Source organism: Palaemon carinicauda, chromosome 24 (genome assembly GCF_036898095.1).
Source record: "Palaemon carinicauda isolate YSFRI2023 chromosome 24, ASM3689809v2, whole genome shotgun sequence".
Classification (NCBI taxonomy): domain Eukaryota; kingdom Metazoa; phylum Arthropoda; class Malacostraca; order Decapoda; family Palaemonidae; genus Palaemon; species Palaemon carinicauda.
In genome coordinates, this window is record NC_090748.1 from 82072046 (window position 1) to 82093308 (window position 21263).

General features: G+C 38.0%; 1 protein-coding gene across 3 annotated transcripts in view; it reads right to left on the bottom strand.

The window, feature by feature from the left end:
- Positions 1–21263, bottom strand: part of Top3alpha (topoisomerase 3-alpha) — a 238872-nt gene that overhangs the window by 56963 nt on the left and 160646 nt on the right. For all 3 annotated transcript variants that reach the window (XM_068348241.1, XM_068348242.1, XM_068348240.1), the window contains exons 7-9: positions 13580–13755; positions 9301–9481; positions 7448–7665 (exon numbers count right to left, since the gene is read on the bottom strand). In XM_068348241.1, coding sequence (XP_068204342.1) covers positions 7448–7665; positions 9301–9481; positions 13580–13755 — 575 coding nt within the window. The remainder of the gene's footprint in view (positions 1–7447; positions 7666–9300; positions 9482–13579; positions 13756–21263) is intronic.

Here is a 21263-nt window from a genome sequence, read left to right on the forward strand (position 1 = left end):
AGATGTCCGGCCACACTTGAACTGGCAATGTCAGTGTTTTACAACATCATATGATGGGGCAGCATCTACATAAGTTTGTTTCATTTTATCGAAGGTCTGTTTGGGCGTGTCACCTTTCAAATATAAAAACCTGATCACTGCTCCTCAACATGGCCCTGCAAGTCACCACTCTTTGGATGGCTTCAGATGCCAGATGGCTACATCTGTTAGGAGTCTGATTTCTTCTTTACCTGGATAACTGGCTAGTTCTGTTGAACTCTTTTCAAGGGCCCTTAAAGGCAAACTTGCTCATTATCAAGTTAAGGGGACAGTCTGCCATAGTGTTTTGACATACCAACTTTCAGAAATCGAAAATAGTTTTATTGTTTCTATGTATGCATAAACATATTGTACACGCTCTCCAGAAGTTTAAGCTAATTATTTTTACAAATAATAAAGATAGAGCAGTCTTTAAATGATGACATCATCCTTACGGTATCATCTTCATGACTGAGTTTGACAAAATCGTCTATGTATGTTTATTTTTGCATACATCCTGTATAGCGATTTTTTCACTTATGTTTCCAAATCTCGTATGTCTGGCAGAAATGGAAGACATTGGTAGAGGGTTGGTGAACAAAAACTACGAACTACGAGAACAGCAGCCGGAGTTTCCAAAGACATATAGAAGTTATAATGCATGTGTTTGTTTACTTGCAGTTCATACGTACATTGTGTTTTCACAACGTCCTCGGGAAAAAGCAAAGCCAATGTTACCAAAGGTCATAGAAAGAACAAAAAGTAAGCAGAGAACAAGAAAAACAAACCAAGAAGAGAGGGAAACATGAATAAGAGTACAAAGCTGAAACAAGCTAACTAAAACACTGGCAAGAATGAGAGATCGTTGGCAACTCATGACATCCTTACGCCAAGTGTAATAGTAAACTTAGGGTTTAAATACCTAATTTAGGGTGCGTTTATGTAGGAATAAACAATAAAAGTTATCATAATTGATTTCTTTGAGAAAAGACGCAAAAATTTGTTGCAAATATTAGGGAGCTCATAACTCAAAAACATACTTATTCACACTTAGGTACATTTTTCTCACTTATTTATTGTTCGATTTTAGAGAGAAAGATATCATTGAAGAAAGGAATAAAAATCCCAAAATTTTGAGACAAAATTTTGATTTTCTTTCTACTTTCTTATTCACGATTATTTTGTGTCTAGACGAGGAAAAAAAAATAAAAATTCATACAAAAAAAAAAAAAAAAATTCCGTCTCGCAGAATTGTTCGGTTTATAAAGTAGTCCCCCTGTGGCCGCGGGGGCATATAAAAATTAGAATAGCGCCAACGTTATCCCTGCGTGTCGTAAGAGGCGACTAAAAGGGACGGGACGAGGGGGCTGGGAACTCCCTCTCCTGTATCTACATCCTGTGAGACATCGACAAAGAGATGGAGCTGGGGGGAGAGTGACTGCTCCCCACACTCTAGTTTTGGGGTGTTTGAATGTGCGTGAATGTAGGACGATAGAGAGTAAAAGATGTGAAATTGGAAGCAAGTTTAGGAATAGAAGGATGGATGTATTGGCCTTGTGTGAGACGAAGATGAAAGGAAAGGGTGAAGTGATGTTTGGTGAAATGTCTGGTAGAGTGTCTGGGATTGAAAGGGGAAGAGCGAGAGAGGGTGTGGCTTTACTGCTGAGTGAATGGAAGACAGGTAAAGTAGTGGAATGGAAGGAGATATCATCTAGGTTAATGTGGGTAAGGGTTAGGTTGGGTAGGGAATGTTGGGCGTTTGTCAGTGCGTATGGGCCAGGTAGTGAGAAAAGTGAAGAAGAGCGGAATGAGTTCTGGAATCAATTAACTAGGTGTGTAGAAGGACTGGGTAGAAGGAATTATGTAGTGGTCATGGGTGACTTGAATGCTAGAGTGGGCGCTGGAGAGGTAGAAGGTGTCATTGGGAAGTATGGCGTACCAGGTGAAAATGAGTGGTGAGAGACTGGTAGATATGTGTTGAGCAAGAGATGGTGATAAGTAATAGTTTTTTTTTTAAAATAAAGATAAAAATAAGTATACTGTACATGGGTAAGAGTGGCAAATGGTAGAGTAGTAGAAAGGGCATTAATGGATTATGTGTTGATAACTAAAAGAATGTTTGGAAGATTGAAAGACGTGCACGTGTTTAGGGGTATGGCTAACGGTATGTCTGATCATTTTTTGGTGGAAGGAAAATTAGTTGTAGCAAAAGAGTGGGGGAATAGAGTAGGTGGATGTAAAAGGGAGCTAGTGAGGGTTGAAGAGCTAATAAAACCAGGGGTAAAAAGTAAATATCAGGAAAGGTTGAAAATGACATATGCCGAAGTGAAAGTGAGAGAAACTGGCAATTTAGAGGAGGAGTGGAAGTTAGTAAAAGAAAATTTTGTTGGGATTGCAAGTGATGTGTGTGGCAATAAGGTTGTTGGAGGCTACATAAGGAAGGGCAGTGAATGGTGGAATGAAGGAGTGAAGGTAAAAGTGGAAGAGAAAAAGAGGGCTTTTGAAGAATGGCTGCAGAGTAATAGTATAGAGAAGTATGAAAAATATAGAGAAAAATGTGGAAGTAAAGCGCAAGGTACGTGAGGCAAAGAGGGCAGCTGACCTGAGGTGGGGTCAGGGCTTAGGTCATTCATATGAAGAGAATAAGAAGTTTTGGAAAGAAGTGAAGAGAGTAAGGAAGGCTGGCTCAAGAATTGAAGAGACAGTGAAAGATGGAAATGGAAGAGGAGGCAAGGAAAAGATGGGCGGAAGATTTTGAAAGTTTACTGAATGTTGAGGATAATAGGGAGGCAGATATAATTGCTGTTGCAGGTTTTGAGGTGCAGTGATGGGAGATGAGAATGAGAGAGAGATTACAATAGAGGAAGTGAGGAGAGCACTAGATGAAACGAGAGTAGGAAAAGCGTCTGGTATGGATGGTGTGAGAGCTGAGATGTTGAAGGAAGGGGGTGAGACTGTACTTGAATGGTTGGTGAGATTGTTTAATGTGTGTTTTGTGTTGTCAATGGTACCAGTAGATTGGGTTTGTGCATGTATTGTACCACTGTATAAGGGTAAGGGAGATCTGCATGAGTGTTGTAATTCAAGAGGTATTAGTTTGTTAAGCGTAGTTGGAAAAGTGTATGGTAGAGTAATGATTAATAGGATTAAGGATAAAACAGAGAATGCAATCTTAGAAATACAGGGTGGTTTTAGAAGAGGTAGGGGTTGCATGAATCAGATTTTTACAGTAAGGCAAATATGCAAGAAATATTTAGCAAAAGGTAAGGAGGTGTATGTTGCATTTATGGATCTGGAGAAAGCGTATGATAGAGTTGATAGGGAAGCAATGTGGAATGTGATGAGGTTATATGGAGTTGGTGGAAGGTTGTTGCAAGCAGTGAAAAGTTTCTACAAAGGTAGTAAAGCATGTGTTAGGATAGGAAATGAAGTGAGTGATTGGTTTCCGGTGAGAGTGGGGCTGAGACAGGGATGTGTGATGTCACCGTGGTTGTTTAGCTTGTATGTTGATGGAGTGGTGAGAGAGGTGAATGCTCGAGTGCTTGGACGAGGATTAAAACTGGTAGACGAGAATGACCATGAATGGGAGGTAAATCAGTTGTTGTTTGCGGATGATACTGTACTGGTTGCAGACACAGAAGAGAAGCTTGGCCGATTAGTGACTGAATTTGGAAGTGTGTGAGAGAAGGAAGTTGAGAGTTAATGTGGGTAAGAGTAAGGTTATGAGATGTACGAGAAGGGAAGGTGGTGCAAGGTTGAATGTCATGTTGAATGGAGAGTTACTTGAGAAAGTGGATCAGTTTAAGTACTTGGGGTTTGTTGTTGCAGCAAATGGTGGAGTGGAAGCAGATGTACGTCAGAAAGTGAATGAAGGTTGCAAAGTGTTGGGGGTAGTTAAGGGAGTAGTAAAAAATAGAGGGTTGGGCATGAATGTAAAGAGAGTTCTATATGAGAAAGTGATTGTACCAACTGTGATGTATGGATCGGAGTTGTGGGGAATGAAAATGACGGAGACAGAAATTGAATGTGTTTGAGATGAAGTGTCTAAGGAGTATGGCTGGTGTATCTCGAGTAGATAGGGTTAGGAACGAAGTAGTGAGAGTGAGAACGGGTGTAAGAAATGAGTTAGCAGCTAGAGTGGATAAGAATGTGTTGAGGTGGCTTGGCCATGTTGAGAGAATGGAAAATGGTTGTCTGCTAAAGAAGGTGATGAATGCAAGAGTTGATGGGAGAAGTACAAGAGGAAGGCCAAGGTTTGGGTGGATGGATGGAGTGAAGGAAGCTCTGGGTGATAGGAGGATAGATGTGAGAGAGGCAAGAGAGCGAGCTAGAAATAGGAATGAATGGCGAGTGATTGTGACGCAGTTCCGGTAAGCCAAGCTGCTGCCTCCGATGCCTTAGATGACCGTGGAGGTAGCAGCAGTAGGGGATTCAGCATTATGAAGCTTCATCTGTGGTGGATAATGTGGGAGGGTGGGCTGTGGCACTCTAGCAGTACCATATGAACTCGGTTGAGTCCCTTGTTAGGCTGGAGGAATGTAGAGAGTAGAAGTTCCCTTTTTGTTTTGGTTTCATTTGTTGATGTCGGCTACCCCCCAAAATTGGGGGAAGTGCCTTGGTATATGTATGTATGTATGTATAAAGTAGTTTTTATGGTATAAGTTTCAATACAATTTGTGTCATATTAGTGGAGAAAACTGTACCTAAATTTTTTTTAAATCATGATTTTTGCTAATAAATCAAAGTTTTTGATCAAATTACTTAAATTTTTAGATGATGAAGGTATTATATATGTCTAAAACATATATAGAAATGGTGTATTTTGGATCATTAGAAAAAACAATGGTGGACAGTCCCCTTAATCCTTAAGATATTGGAAACTACAAGTAGTATATACCTCTTAATTAATCCTTTTTGTATTGTACTTATAGATGTTACCATCATTTCCTTTTCAGGCTTTTCCCTGCAAGAAGAAAGTGAGATCCTTCCATTAAATTAGTAAAGGATTTCTGAGACACCCATCCAGCAGCAGTCCACAAATGGTTGAGTTTCCTTAGATTGATTTCATTCCAAGAATAGTTTGTATCCCACATCTGATTATGAATGAGGCCATTACAGTTCCACTTCAAGCAGTATTAAAAAAAGTTGATAGACCTTTATAAGAAAGTTCTCAACTCACTGTGCAGGGAGCTGGATCAATTGCTAGAGTGGTACAGCCACGCGTCTTCAGCCCCAGAACTAACATTATTTCCGGGTATATCCACAAATTGACGAGAAGCAACCCTGGACAACCATTGGCTGTCCAAACTGGGTAACCCAACTGAGGAGACTCTCCACATGAATTGTCTAAATCTGGCGGACATTCTAAAACTTTCCGTTAATGGAAGGCATAATAATCAATGACTATCTTTCTGTGCTCAGACAACACAACCACATTGTTTCATGTGACAAAACAGGGAGGCACCAAGTCAAGGCCATTATCCTTCTAGCTCAAAAATTTTTATGTTGGACAGAAGTCAAAAATATTACTTTGGTACTATAATTTGTTGCTGGAAAAATGAATGAGCTGGGAGATCAGTTGAGCAAGAAAATCAGCTAATTTTTACTGAATGGTTCTTCACCCTGGAAAATATCTACAGCTATGGAATAAGTGAGGAAAACCTCATATTGACTTTTTCCCCATTATCTCCATCAAAAGGTACAAACATATTGCTCCCAGTAAAGGTTCCTTGGGTTTGGAAATTGAATGCAAAGCTGCAAGACTAGTCAAACCTACAACTTTATGCATTCCCACACTTTGCCATAATTGATAGAGTGATCCACAAGCTCAGAGAGTCAACAAATGGAAGCATGACTCTCATGGCATTGTTCTGGCCTCAAAGGGAAGGGTTTCACAGCCATCTAATCTCTAAAACCAGATCATCCTTAGAGCCTACTAGCAGGGTATGATCTTCTCAAATAACCATATTGGCAACTAATACACCAATATAACCTTATGCTTCAGCTTTCCGCATGGACACTAAAACATGCTTAAAACAAGAGGGTTTTCTGAACTCTCTAGATATCTAATAACTGCATCCAAGAGATGATCCCTCTTATCTCTTTACCAACAACCAACACTGGACTCCATACTAACTGTTCTCTGGCCAATATAAAAAAATTTTCTGCCACCTCAGATACACCAAAGGTTCCTCAGTTGCAACCATCAAGGGGTTAGGAAATTGTAGATTGTGTTCTGCAGGAGGGGCTTTGATGCAAAAGGAGCAATTCTTTCCTTATTACCAGCTTAAAGGGCCATGCATGACTTTTAAATGTAAGAATCTTTCTGGATACTCTCCCTTCTTTCTCAAATTGCTGTGTGGAAAGTAAAATAGAATGTCTTTATGTCCAGTTAGGTCTTTAAGGAAGTACTTTGAGTGAATGGTTCCTTTACAAAATTTTCAAGAATCTAAATTTATTTGGAGACCGAAATATAGTAGGGTTAGTCATATAAATTCACAACCAATCCTATAATTATTAAGCTGTACTTTGAAAGCTTATAACACAATGAATGTTGGGTAAGTATTGAAATAAATTTTCTTTTAAAAATTCTGTGACTTCATCCATTTATGATCTATCAAATCTTTCAAGCATTCTTCATATTTCTGACCACGTTGTTGGTCTTTCATCAACTAGTTTAAAAAAGCTGCAAAATTAAAACTCAATTATTTGAGACAAAACCACAAATCTGGAGGATGTTGCATCAACACAATAAAAACAATCATTTCATTTTCTATCCATCAGATTTGATAAAGCAAATTTGGAAATTTTCAAAACCAAGCAGAATGGTACAAATTCCTATTCTTATCAATTGGGATTATGATAAGAGGGTTATTTATTGATGGGATATTCCACTCAACAAGAGTCTACAATCACCTACTGGGCATTCCTTCAACAAAAAGTTTACAAATTTCCTAAACAGGGTGTGTGAGATGGAGAAAATAATTGAATATTATTGACATTTTCAGTTTAAAGGTGTCTGGTTTCAGTTCCAGTTTCATCAGAATAGATACTCACCAGAATGATAGCCGGGCAAGCCCAATCCCCCACTGTGGTGCCCAACCACAGCAGTGGCCATCCCAGTAAATAGCTTAAACTCACAGTTCATGCGAATGCTAGGCAAATACATTACCACTGTACTAGCCCGGAGGCTAGTACCAGACACTAGAGGAAATTCCATTCCTTACACCTAACTAATGTCCGAATTACCCACCATAATCAGATTATTTTGCCCTCACTTTAAGATGATGAAGTTCTTCAACATGTATTTTTCCATTATTTTCATCATACAAGGTTTAAAAAACCCAACTATGCATCCATATTTTTCACCCATTTTCAAACATCACATTAGATCAAACATTATACAGATTTAAGTCCAGAATTTACTTACTAACTCGCCAGCTATTTCAATTTCGACAATTGTTTCCAGTCCTTGGGCATCCTTACTGACGCAGGCTAGGAAATGCCTAACAATAAATTCATACAGCTTTTTTTCGTTACCCTGGAGATTGCTTGCATATTTAGTAGGATGAATTGGAGGATGAGCCTGGTCAGATTTCCTGCCTTGCCTTGGGTTAGGCCCAACTTCCAAAACACGAGCAGCAAACCCTGTCAATAGAAATTACCAGTACAGTCAAATTATTTAGTATTTTAAAATACAGTAAATGTATATGCAAATTACTTTACTAATTATGAGGCCATATCAACTACAAACCACAGAACACTTCGCATATCATAGCAAATTTTTTCTTAGTTAATCATTTGACAGTGGTAAGTTCCATTAAAAAAACATTACTTTTTATAGTTTTTTTTTTTAATATTTAACCTATCATCAAATGTCCTTTGTTCAGGACTATACACTTAATTGAAGAAAATTATTAAAACATTATCAATAGCATGAAATACCAGCAATAATATTTCAAATGTACAATAGAATAATAAAATAAAATTCTAATTAATAATATTTACTAGATACAAATTGGATATATACATATACTTTTAGACATTACTATAAGCTGTAAAAAATCATAAAATATGATGTATACAGAAGAATTACCTTTAATACATATTATATAATATAAGCATTATTATATAATATAAGTGGTTTTGATAACAGAAAAACATATATATTAGGAGGCGCTGTGTGGTTCCCAAATACTTTCAATATATATATATATATATATATATATATATATATATATATATATATATATATATATATATATATATATATATATATATATATATATGGTATACAGTATATAAAAAAAATTGTCTTCCCTGACCTTGGCCAAATGAATCACCATGCAAGGTATGGAACATAGTTTTTACAAGAGAGAATCATGGGTTCAGGTTCTATTGACTCTGTCAAAGCATCTTCAATGCTGAATTCATCAACTAACTGACAATATGTCACTTACTGAAACCCTTTACTAACACTGATTACAATGCTCACTTGATTGCTTTGTCTCTCAACCATCTTTTTAATTATGACTCCTTTCTTTTTTCACAAGTTGAGGAACCACACAGCACCAACCCAAAAATAGGTTTCTCCTTTGTCAAAACTCTTTATTTGGGATTAGCTGCTGTGTGGTCCTCAAGGAAACGTACATGAGCACAAAAAAAGGTACTCTTACATCATAATCAATTATACATAAAATACATGCTTACATATGTGAAAAGAAACAACTAACCAGTCAACCCAATCATCTCTAAACCTGTACTAACTCCTCCCTAGCCAAAAACTTAGGTAAAGCTGAAAGTGAGGAGCAAATGGTACTTGCCATTAAGCATCTTTGAGATCTACAGTACAGGTCCAGGCCCCTTGTTGACAAAGAGTTCAATTATATGGCTTGTCAGTCGCCCTGCCTAAAGAACTCTCTCCAGTGTTGTCTGTCTTCGAACAACCCTTCATTTTCTACTTCTTGTACGGAAGAGTTTCTCTTTCTCATTGACAACAATAAGAAAACAGAGAATCACACTAATAACTCTAGATCACAATTGGGTTAAAAGTGAAAACAGTAAACAATGTCCAGCTATCAAAAAAACTCATTTAAGAGGTACACATCAAGGGGACCCAAGTTTAGGCAATATGGCCGTAAGACATAATATTTCGAGAAACCAACAGCTCATCAGGAGATGATCTCTGACCATTTGTTAATGTACCAATTTAACACTATTTTAACACTTCACCAGGTAGTATTGTAAGGTAAAAGTAAAAGTATTGAAATAAACTGTTCTTACCTCCCCAATTAGGATCTGCTGTTTGCATCTCTACTAAAGGAGTAAGATTTAATTCTTTGGGGAAGATATTAGTTTCTGTGCGTGGATAACTGATGTACCCTTGAGTATACAACTTTTCGGCAATCTTCATAGCTTCTTTGGCATTCATTTGCAGTTTACGTGAGGCAAGTTTTTCCAATTCCTGTTAAAGATCAAAATTTTAGAAATGTGCAACAAAATCTTGTCAGATTTATCATTAAGTCTTAGTTAAAGAACATACATGAATACTATAATCAATATTACAGTCATAATAAATACAACCCATGAAGTGAAGGACAATATTGTAGGTCTTTTAACCCTTGTTAATACAATGAAACATATAAAACACATCCACACATATAAAACATCAAACGTAAGTTGTACAGTATGACTTTCAACATTGGATCAAACCAAATACTTTATGGCACAGTAATAAGAATATAAAATAGTGTGTTATAAATGCATGAAAGGTGTAATGTAACCGTTATAACCCTATTTTAACCAGTTATATAACAAGAATCCTATGGTAAATACAAACAAGTAAAGAGCATTCATATCATCAATTAGTTAAATTACAAATATTAATTTTGATTGTTTATAGTACCTCAATTGTTTATATTTGCAAATATTTAGTGTATTTTAGTGAAATTATCTACAGCATTAAATATTTTCTGTGTAATAAGCATTGTTTCATTTGTTCAGTTTAGTCAATTGTCAGTACACTTGAAATATAAATAACATAAAACATTGGAAACCTAATTTACTTACAACACTGAAAGTGTAATGCAGACAAGACTATTCCATTTTACTTTTTAACTGCACACATAGTGTAGTATTTAATTGTTTTATTTACTTAGGCTTGACTAATGCATGATTTACTTACAGTATACTAACAAAAAGGCATTGGGAAAAAACTGAATCTGCTGTGCACTGAACACCACGCAGAAACCAGATTGAGAGATTTTATATAAAACTGAAAGTACGATTTTACCTAAAATTTATCTTTCTCAAAAATAGTTTTAATTTTGAACAGTCTATAGTCATCATTCAAAGTTTGTAATTTTGGTTTATTTGCATATGAAGACGCGGTATAATCAAATAAATATTTTTTCGGACTCTAGCAGCATTCTACAGTCATACCTCTCGACACGAAAGAATCTGCTTACTAAATTTTCACTCTGCGAAACGAGATGCAAAATTTTACGACTCGCACTACAAAACAATTTTCGAACAACAAAAGAAGGTACGGTACAAGAGCCAGACTGTGTCCGAGACTTATTTTAAAATCCGCGTGCCACAAGCCCATAAACTCGCCACCATCCTCCCGCGCTCCCATTGGTTATCTCCCTACTCAGATGCTAGTTACCACCATAAGATCCTGCTATTCTATTGTTCAGAATTTACTGTACTGTAACACAATATGCATCTACACATTGGCGTTCCTATTTCCTTTTGTTTCGGAAGCAGTATCGTACACATTGACTTAGTGTTTGTGATTTCACTTTCGTAATTACTGTACAATAGTTTATCAGCCATGGATCCCAAGAAAGTTGCAGATGCTCTCTATGGAGACAAATATGGAAATAATCAAGAAATACGAGGCTGGCACGCGGTTAAGTGTGATCGCAAAGGAATATGGCCGGCAAGCAGAAACAAGCTTCTTTGGGTGATTATTTTAAAAAGAGGCCTTCGGTAGAGGCAGACCAAGCGCAAGATAAAAATCGATAGAAAAGTGGCAGTGAAGAAAAAAAAGAAATTTAATTTTAAGTTTATCGTAAAGAAGTGTTAATATTTCACTCCATTTGTTAATGTGTTTCCTAATATCAAGTGTTAATGTTTTCTGTCATTTATCAATCTGTTTTGTAAAGTTAAGTATTTACGTTTTCTAACATTTGTTAACGTTTTCCGCCATTTTTCATCCTCCTCTACCGCCCCGCCACTTCACTCTCGGACATTGCCTCAATCAAAGGTAAGGTTCCACATTTTTGTTACCAATGGTCAAGTTATTATTGAATGATCCAAATACAGTACTTGTCATACATTTAGTACTGTATAGTGGAGTGCATCCTTTTTATAATCATTTCATGTTTTCTGAAAGTGACCAGTGACCCAGGTAGAATTTTAGAGAAATATTTTAAAGGGTGTCATAAAGATTAATAGTTCACAGGAGCTATTGAAATGGCATATCTGGTCGTAGGCCCAGGAAGTGAATTCAGATGTTAGGAGGGGAGTGACTGTGTTCGAGTTTAGTCTGAATTGTTCCAGAATTATGAAAACCCCTTCGAAGAATGAGAGATTTAGGCACTACTGTGGTTGGTCAGAAAAGTTTTGATGACAACGAAACCTTATCAGTGCAGGTTTACCATTGGAGATTTTCTAGACATTGATATCATAAGCCCACAGAGATCTGCACAGCATTGTATTCAGAAGCTATGAATTTTTAAGTAACTTTGCAGCCTAATGGTAGACTGGATATTGATAAGGACAGTATTGATTTAGGGAAAATTATTGCAGTACAGTATTTTTCACAGATATATGTCTATTCTAGGTGGTTGATTTGATATTGGTTAGGGAACCCATAAGTGTCCAGCATGTGAATAGTTCCTTCTTCGTATTCAAAATTTTTTTTATCTTGTTTTTTTGTGAGGCTGGAGTGTAAAGGGGTATTACTTTTTTCCTCCAAGTGCTTACTGGAATTTGACAAAACAAAGTTAATGTAATTCTAACAGTTTTTTTTTCCTTTACAAACATATTTTTTGCTGGTTTTTATGAAGACAGCATTTCATTCCAGTTCCTTACACCAATGTGCTCCCTTTCTCAGCCACTGTTTTTGTTAGTATTATTTTTTCATTGTTTTTTCCTTTCACCTAATGTTCTAATTTTACTTATATCCAGTAAGATTAAGGCAGAGTGAAGATAAAAAGAAACTAAGGTTCTAGCTGGGTCCCCTTGCTCCGTATAAATCAAGGGGTGGTGCCCAGAGCTCAGCTCTCTTGACCTGTTACCTAGATTTTTGGGTATTCCACCGTTGTATATTTTTTGTGTAGTGAACGTAGGGGTGTGGTCGGCATTTGCACACTTAGGCAGCTCAGGTGCTACCTCTGGCCACGGTCCGCAAACCACTACAACGGGTGTATTCATTGTATATTGGTGTTATTGTTATATTAACTACAGTACAATATTGAATACAAAATACTGTACCCTACTCTATAATAGTCGTGTAAATATAGGCTATGTGTATTGAATGGCGAGAGTCAACCTGCCGAAAACAGCCGTCACTTACTGTATGGTATTGATAGTACTGTAGATACACTACAGTATCAACGAGCGTTGTTAGATAGGAACAGCAGTGTTTTGTACTGTATGTATTACATGTGTGTATAAGTGTGGCGATGCCTCGAGTTATGTGTACCGTAGCACACATGTATACATCTACATTACACTTATTCAAATGTGTTCACTCATTAACACAATACTTATAAAATGATAGAAACCAAGTAAAAATAATATTAGGCAGTACAGTGGGTTGCTTAAGAGTGTTAGTTGACCGTATACCCTAAAGTAGAAAGCATTTGTGAATTCTCGCTTTTCACGCCTGTCACGGTTACCTAACCCCAGCGAATAAGGAGGGTTGATTATAGCCTACAATCTGTACATTCACCTTTAGAAAATATGGAAAACTTCCATATGAAAAATAGTTGCCCTTGAAAATGATTTCTATAAGTTGATAAAATACATATAAAAAAAATAAAAATGCCCAGGAAATTTCTAACGTAAAGCTTTTAGAGCACAGAATTAACTTTCAAAAGAAAAAAATAGATTGTGAAACAAAAAAGTAGGAGTTTAAAGTAATCCAAATAAAACTTTGCTTTAAGGGTGTTGAGTAGTACCCCTTAATTAAACAATGAAATCTCTTCCAAACTAGAACATGTACTCTCAATCAATGACACGAAGCTACATCTTGTTGCTTCATAGGGAAATAGGAGGAAGGGAGTACAAGTAAGAGAGAGCACTGTATTGGGAAGGAAGGGGAATGAAAGTAAGAGACACTTTTATACAATGATTGGCAAGATTTTTTGTTCAAGACATAGGACATAGAATGAAATGAACAGTAAAATATGTAACAGAAATAAAAAGTAAATAGAAAAGAAGTAAAAATGGTAGACATAAAAGTTATAAAATGCAGTATAGTGTACAGAGCTACACACACAAAAGTCTTGTCTTTCTATTCTAGAAAAAAAAAACAAAAAATCATACTTACTACAGTGTCAAGAGGTAAAGGTCTCCACTTGCTCTTGTTCTTTGTTGTGACATTAGTGACAGTTGCTTGTGGATCATCTTGGCACTGCTCAAAAAGGACTTCACAAGCAAGTTGATCAAACAGTCTGACTCTCTTCCAGTGAAAATCTATGGTTCCCTCATCACCATCATGCGCGACTTGAAATGCAAAACAAAATGCTTTCAAAATATAGTTTTTTTAATACATACATATACATCACATATACCAAGGTACTTCCCCCAATTTTGGGGGGTAGCCGACATCAAACAAATGAAACAGAAAAGGTGACACTCCTCTCTACGTTCCTCCCAGCCTGACAAGGGACTCAACCGAGTTCAGCTGGTACTGCTAGGGGTGCCACAACCCACCCTCCCCCGTTATCCACCACAGATGAAGCTTCATAACACTGAATCCCCTACTGCTGCTATCTCCGCGGTCATCCAAGGCACCGGAGGAAGCAGCAGGGCCTACCGGAACTGCATCACAATCGCTCACCATTCATTCCTATTTCTAGCACGCTCTCTTGCCTCTCTCACATCTATCCTCCTATCACCCAGAGCTTCCTTCCCTCCATCCATCCACCCAAACCTTGGCCTTCCTCTTGCACTTCTCCCATCAACTCTTGCATTCATCACCTTCTTTAGCAGACAGCCATTTTCCATTCTCTCAACATGGCCAAGCCACCTCAACACATTCATATCCACTCTAGCTGCTAACTCATTTCTTACACCCATTCTCACCCTCACTACTTCGTTCCTAACCCTATCTACTCGAGATACACCAGCCATACTCCTTAGACATTTCATCTCAAACACATTCAATTTCTGTCTCTCCGTCACTTTCATTCTCCACAACTCCGATCCATACATCACAGTTGGTACAATCACTTTCTCATACAGAACTCTCTTTACACTCATGCCCAACGCTCTATTTTTTAATACTCCCTTAACTGCCCCCAACACTTTGCATCCTTCATTCACTTTCTGACGTACATCTGCTTCCACTCCACCATTTGCTGCAACAACAGACCCCAATTACTTTTTAATGTAATAGGTAAACAACATAAAATTTGTTACATGGATATTTACCAGTAACTCTGTACAAAAATGAAACACTTTACTTCAAAATCTTGGCTATTAGCTGAATAAATGAAAGACCAACCAACTCGAATAGCAGCAGCTATAGTCATGGTCTATTTTGAGATAATTCTCTGCTAAACTACCTTGATGACAAAATTTATCAACTGCTACCTTTGGTGTTGAAAATTTTCTTGATTTTAAACAATCTTTTGTTTATTAATTTTACATGAATGATAGTACAGTATGTTAGAATTTTCATTAATATGCAAGGAAAAATATTCCCACATCAATCTACTTGAATTTAACATGCAAACACTACTGCATTATATTTTGCATTATTGCCAATGATACATGCAGCTTTACAAATCAGAAACATCATTGAAATATAAATATAATAAGATATAGAAATCTAATATTTCAACTACAGTAATCCCTCGCCATTTCGCGGTCTCAGTGCATCCCGTTCAATAATATTCATCAAAAATTAGAAAAAATGGTGCGAGAGTTACGCGGGCGCTAGCAGAAGGCAGAGAGTACAGTAGAACCTCAGGTATCAACACGGAGATGGAGCGCAACTCAAAATCCATCTCTCTCATTCGCTGGCCATCTTGGCTCCAGAATCTCGCAAGCTGATTGGCCAAGCCGCCGAGACGCTTTACCCAGCATCTCCCCCTGCCGTGCGCCCCGAGAAGGGAGACCGCATTCATTGTTCTCTCTCGCTTCGCTTGTGTTGCTTAGTCTTGCCGCATGAAACTTTCGCCTGTTTTCTTGTGCTTTTTAGTGTAAAATAGTGCTTGTGACGCCCCTGAAAAGGGCTCCTAAACGTCCTCTACCCTCTACATCCTCTAGTGAACCCAAGAAGAAGAGAAAAATGATGACAGTGAACGAAAAAGTAAAATTATTGGACATGCTTACGACAGGCAGTAGCTATGTGTCTGTTGCCCGCATTTACGGAGTGAATGAATCGACGGTTCGCTACATAAAAAAAAGATGAAATGAAAATACGTAAAACTGCCTCAATAATATTCTCCAAGGACACTAAGCGCGTTGTAACTCCTCGTACTAAGACGATTGTGCAAATGGAGAATGCATTATCAATGTGGATATTGGACTGTCGGGAAAAGAAGGTTAGTCTCCATACCTACATGATTCGAACGAAAGCCAAAACCCTGCATGATAGCCTAGTTCCTGAAGGAAAATCTAACGAAGACGACGAAGGTGATGATGACGACGAAGATGATGATCCTCCCCCACGAGAAAAACATGGTTTTGTTGCCAGCAAGGGCTGGTTCGAGAAATTCAAGAGGAGGTTTGGCCTTCGCAGCGTTCCTTTGTATGAGGCCGCCGCCTCAGCAGACCAAGAGGCAACTCTTCGTTACGTCGAGGACGAGATCCCGAAATTAATTAAAGAAGGTGGCTATCTCCAGGGGCAGGTGCTCAATATAGATGAGACTGGCCTCTTCTGGAAGAGGATGCCGTCCCGGACGTTCCTTTACAAGGACGAAGTAAAGAAGCCAGGGTTCAAGGCCCACAAAGATCACGTCACTCTCCTCATGTGCGGAAATTCCGCAGGCTTCATGGTCAAGCTCGGCTTAATTTACAAGTCCATGAATCCTCGGGCTTTGAAAAACAAAAACAAAGCCTTGCTGCCTGTCTACTGGATGAGTAATAAAAAGGCATGGATAACTAAAGCCCTCACACTCGACTGGTTCATGAACTGCTTTATCCCACAGGTGAAGCTGTACCTCAACGGAGAATGGGCTGCCCTTTAAGGTCCTCCTCTTGATGGACTGTGCTGGCGGACATGCAATGGATCTGCATTATGACGGGGTCCAAGTGGAGTTCCTGCCCCCTTACACCATTTCCCTCATACAACCAATGGATCAGGGGGTCATTTGGGCCTTCAAGGCCCTCTACACGAGGACCACGATGGAAGGCCTCATCTCCTCCATCGATGAAGATGACGAGGACTTCAGCCTCAAGAGATGTTGGCGGGAATACAACATTGCAACGTGCCTGGCCAACATTCAGAAAGCTCTTAATGAGATGAAACAGCAAACATTGAATGCAAGTTGGAGGAAATTGTGGCCAGACGTTGTTTATGACTATGAGGGCTTTACGCCAGACGAAGTTCACCACTCCGCCGTAGATAAGGCTGTGAGACTGGCACGGTTAGTAGCCAACAGAGGTTTCTCTGACATGACAACGGATGATGTCAACTCACTGATCGAGTGCCACTCGGAGCCCCTAACCGACGAGGACCTTATCGAAATGACAAGATCAGCGAGTGAAGAAGAAGAAGAGGCAGCCGATGTCGGCGACGACGACGAAGCTGAAGAACGTTGTTCCTAGTGCGCCGAAAACCTTCCGCGGAAGCATCAGATACTCCTCTTGCTGCCTCTCCGGCTTCCCAAGGAGCCACTACGCCGCTTCCTGCAGTTTCTCCAGCTCTATTGGAGGCTGTCGTTGACGATCCACCGCCTCTATCAACTGACGATGAGGCGTCACCTGAGGAGCAGTAAAGCTCTCATTAACCTGTGCAGTAAATCATCTTCATCACCTCCATCATACTGCACAGGTGTTTCATCGTCATTTATCAAGATCATCGTCATTGTTAGAGGTGAGTTACATATCTTGTTTTAAGAATAAAAGTTCTAAAAACATATCTACAGTATATACACGTACACTATTTATATCTACATATGTATGTACATGTACACTTACACTCTAATTATATTATCTATGTATAAATGTAAATGTACATACAGTATACGTAATGTATTAAATACTGTATTTATATTACAGTATTTATACTGTACAGTACTTTATTTTATGTATAGTATATAATTTATATTATCAATATTAATTTACATGATTCTTTAATGTTCTAATGATAACATATGCATTTATAGGGTTAATATCCACTTATTGTTATTATATATACATGTACATGTACACAAAAAAATGTACGTACTCCAAAAATGGGGGAACCTACTTCGCGGTTTTTCACCTATCGTGGTCGGTTCTGATCCCCATTAACCGCGATAGGTGAGGGATTACTATACTGTACATCAAACTCATTATCCTATCAAATTTTACACAAATGCCTAAATTTTTTAGTGAGTTCTTGCCAGAAATCAACAAACAGTTGAGTTTCATGTACTGTACTTAGAACATTAAATATATCAAACCAATTTCATAAGTCAATTACTTTTGATGCACCAGTTGAATTAAACTATTTCTGTATGCATTCACGATGAGTGTTATTCACACCCAAAAAGCTAATAATGAATTGTTACATTCCATTCTATTATGTAAGGATCTTTAGAAAATAATAATGGTGAAGGTAAAGCACAGAGAATACGATCCCATAAATATCTCAAAGAACATGGATTTTCCCAAAGTGTTCCCTTTTGATTAATGGGTCTGTACACTGTATTATGAAAATATCACTTTTTCAATACATCCCATTAATCATAAGATACCCGAATAGCTATTGATGCTGGCCAAAGAAGACCAATGCCCCTCAGGAAGGAGAAGAATTGCTACTGTTAAGAAACATACTCGGACACTATGTGATCATGAGGCAGCTAGTCACTTGAGTTCATGGTGCAGACAAGAACTAAAGCAACTGTTGGTATCTACTGAAGGGCACTGCAAGAGCCTGTTTTACACTGGTTTTAATAAATCTTTAACTACAACTGTAGGACTGTGTCCCTTATGCAATATTTACTCACTTCATTGAGGGAAATTCTGTTCCTGAACTTTTTCAGAGGTGACAGAGATAATAGATTAAGGCTTAGAAGTACCAAATAACTCTTAACCAGACCCTTTGGAGAATTTGCACCACAGCAACCAAAAGTTTCCAGAAGAAAATTCTAGATATTGGCAAGTTAGGTTTTTCAGGAAAAATTGGGCTGAATAGCTATGTGGTTATACAGTACATATTGATATTACAGAGTTGAAGGGCTTACATCTTCATTTGGGTAAGTCCAGCTTGAAATGGTCCGAGTAGGTACTGGTGATCACTTATCTGAACCAGAAGGAAATGGTGTTTTGGAGGGATTGATTCTGAATGCTTTAGTTCTCAAATTGTACTCCCTAAAAGAGCCTGAAATGGCACTGCAACAAGACTCCTTAGTCTGCTGCCAGCAGGTCTGGGATCGCAATGTCTTAGGGAGCTGTACTTAACCACAAAGTCGAGGACAAAGGACACTCTCATCAATACCCAGTCCTCTGCAAGTGTAACAACATTTAACAAGTTTGCACACTCTCTGCAAGTAAGAACAGACTTATTTGTGAGATCCTGAATGGAAAATAATCATGGAGAGGCTCATTTGATCGACTTGAGAGGCACCTCAAAATCAAGGCACGATACCAACTTGGAGGTCTTCCTATGATCTTTGGTCTGGACTGGCAGAAGTGCTTTAATAGGTCTGAAAGATTTCTTTTATTTCATACATTCAAGTTCTTGTTCATTATAACCCGGGCAATGGCAAACCTATTACACTTGGTGGCTAATAGGGACAATATTAAGTACTGCTACAGGAAGAAACATAAATCCTCTATCAAGGGAACACTAGCTTCAACTACAGGATTCCCTAGCTAGTCATATTAAATTAAGCAGAAAGCTTAATAGACTTTCATTGGTAAAACGGATTTGGAAGCAAAGCGAAAAATCTATTTTTGGGTGAGATGGCCATGTCGTCCTGATGGAAGCTTCCTATTGGCAGCTTTCTAAGGGATATTTGACTACAGTGATACTCCCAGAGAATTGACCATAGGTCTCCAGAATTCTAACTCCTGGCACGAGCATCCTTAAGATTTTTCTTAAGGATATCGCATAATATCAGGGTACGTATTTCTTGATACGACACATGGCAATCTTCACCCCGAATAGAGTTTTCGCTCTGAGGGGGAAGAGTGGCGAAATTGAAGGGGAGCCGTCATCAAGGTTACCCTTTTTCCAGTAATATTACAGGGTCCAAAATGGCCACCCATTCCTTGTAGCAATTAAGCATGGTGCTACAGATAGAGTAGTTTCAGGTGGGGATTTTTATATAATCCTTTTCTTAGAAAAGGAGGGTGGGTCCATCAAGACGATACGGCCATCTCACCCAAAAAATAGATTTTTCGCTTTGCTTCAAAATCCGTTTTTTGGGCTCAAGCTATGTCTCCCTGTTGGAAGTTTACCAGATAATTACTTGAAAGTACTGTATCTGTGGGTTTGTATAAGTGCCTCAACCTTGGGTCAGCTTCTATATGGTCATCCAGACCAGAGAAATATATGACGATACCGTTATACGTCATCACCACTAAGCATGGAACAATGTTAGGGCTTCCTGCCCACTGCAGGGAAATGTCGTACTTGACAGTAGAAGCACAAGGTTTGTATTCATATAGGAACAAATATAAATATCATTCAGATCTTTTGTTCAACTACAGGATTCATAGCTAGTCATATTAAATTAAGCAGAAAGCTTAATCGACTTTCATTAGTAAAAGTTAATTATAGAGTCTCTGCCAAGTGTGATGATAGCTGAAACTGCCTTTAAGAAAGCCTCACTGAGGGAATATCTGATAAACTCCATGAGTGAAGCTTGAAAGAATCATAGTCATTAATGAAACCTGTGAACATGTGGCTAGTTCAAGAGCCTTTTCCAAGGAGTTAAGGACCTCTGAACATAAGGCTAGAACAAGCAAGGCCAGGAATTGTTCCAAAATTATGAAGACCATGTTAGTGCTGGAAGTTGTCTTGAACTTTTCTAGGGAGATACTTTATAAGAATAGACATAAGCCATCACTATCACTGGTTATCCTCATTATGACGATATAAAAATGGGGTTTGTTTAGACCATTATTTGATTGCTACCAAATTTAAGTCAGGGGTTTAAGACGGTAAGGGAGGTAGACAATAAAATTGGTCTATTGGAAGAGATAGGATTGAAGGGCCATATCTAATTCTTAGGCCGGTGAAAGAGCATTGTATCTTATTTTCCTAGTCAATGCAACCACATGTGTTCTGGTCTTCATACTATCTTCAGTTTAACAGCAACCCTCCAAAACCAACTGTGTTGAAAGTATCATGCATTGTGGGCATGCATGAGGGATACTAATGGTTCCTTGCCAATTTGAAATTTAAATCCAGTCTTAAATGTAGTCTAGTGATGAGAAAATTTTATTGTCCACTGTACAATTAACCCTGAAACTCGTAAAGAAAGGAAAACAGAATGATTAAAAAATTCTGTTTATTTTCTTTTACAATATATATTACGGGATGTATTATCACATTAAGTTGAACAGCAATCTACAAAATTATCCTGTAATTTCTATCAAACTATTTGCTGCAGGTTTGTGATTATTAGGTAAATTGTTTTCATTAAAATATTGTCATTTGTATTGCTGTTGGGGTTGCTAGTTGTGGCTCACTTTTCATGGGTAATTTGTTAACTATTAAGCATATTTAATATAAAAGGGAATAAATTTTCACTTCAGCTTATTTCTTACCATCTTTTGAGTACAGTACTAGTGATTAATAACAGTCTTACTGTTCTGTGTGATTGTAATAGCATAAACTCTTGAATTAC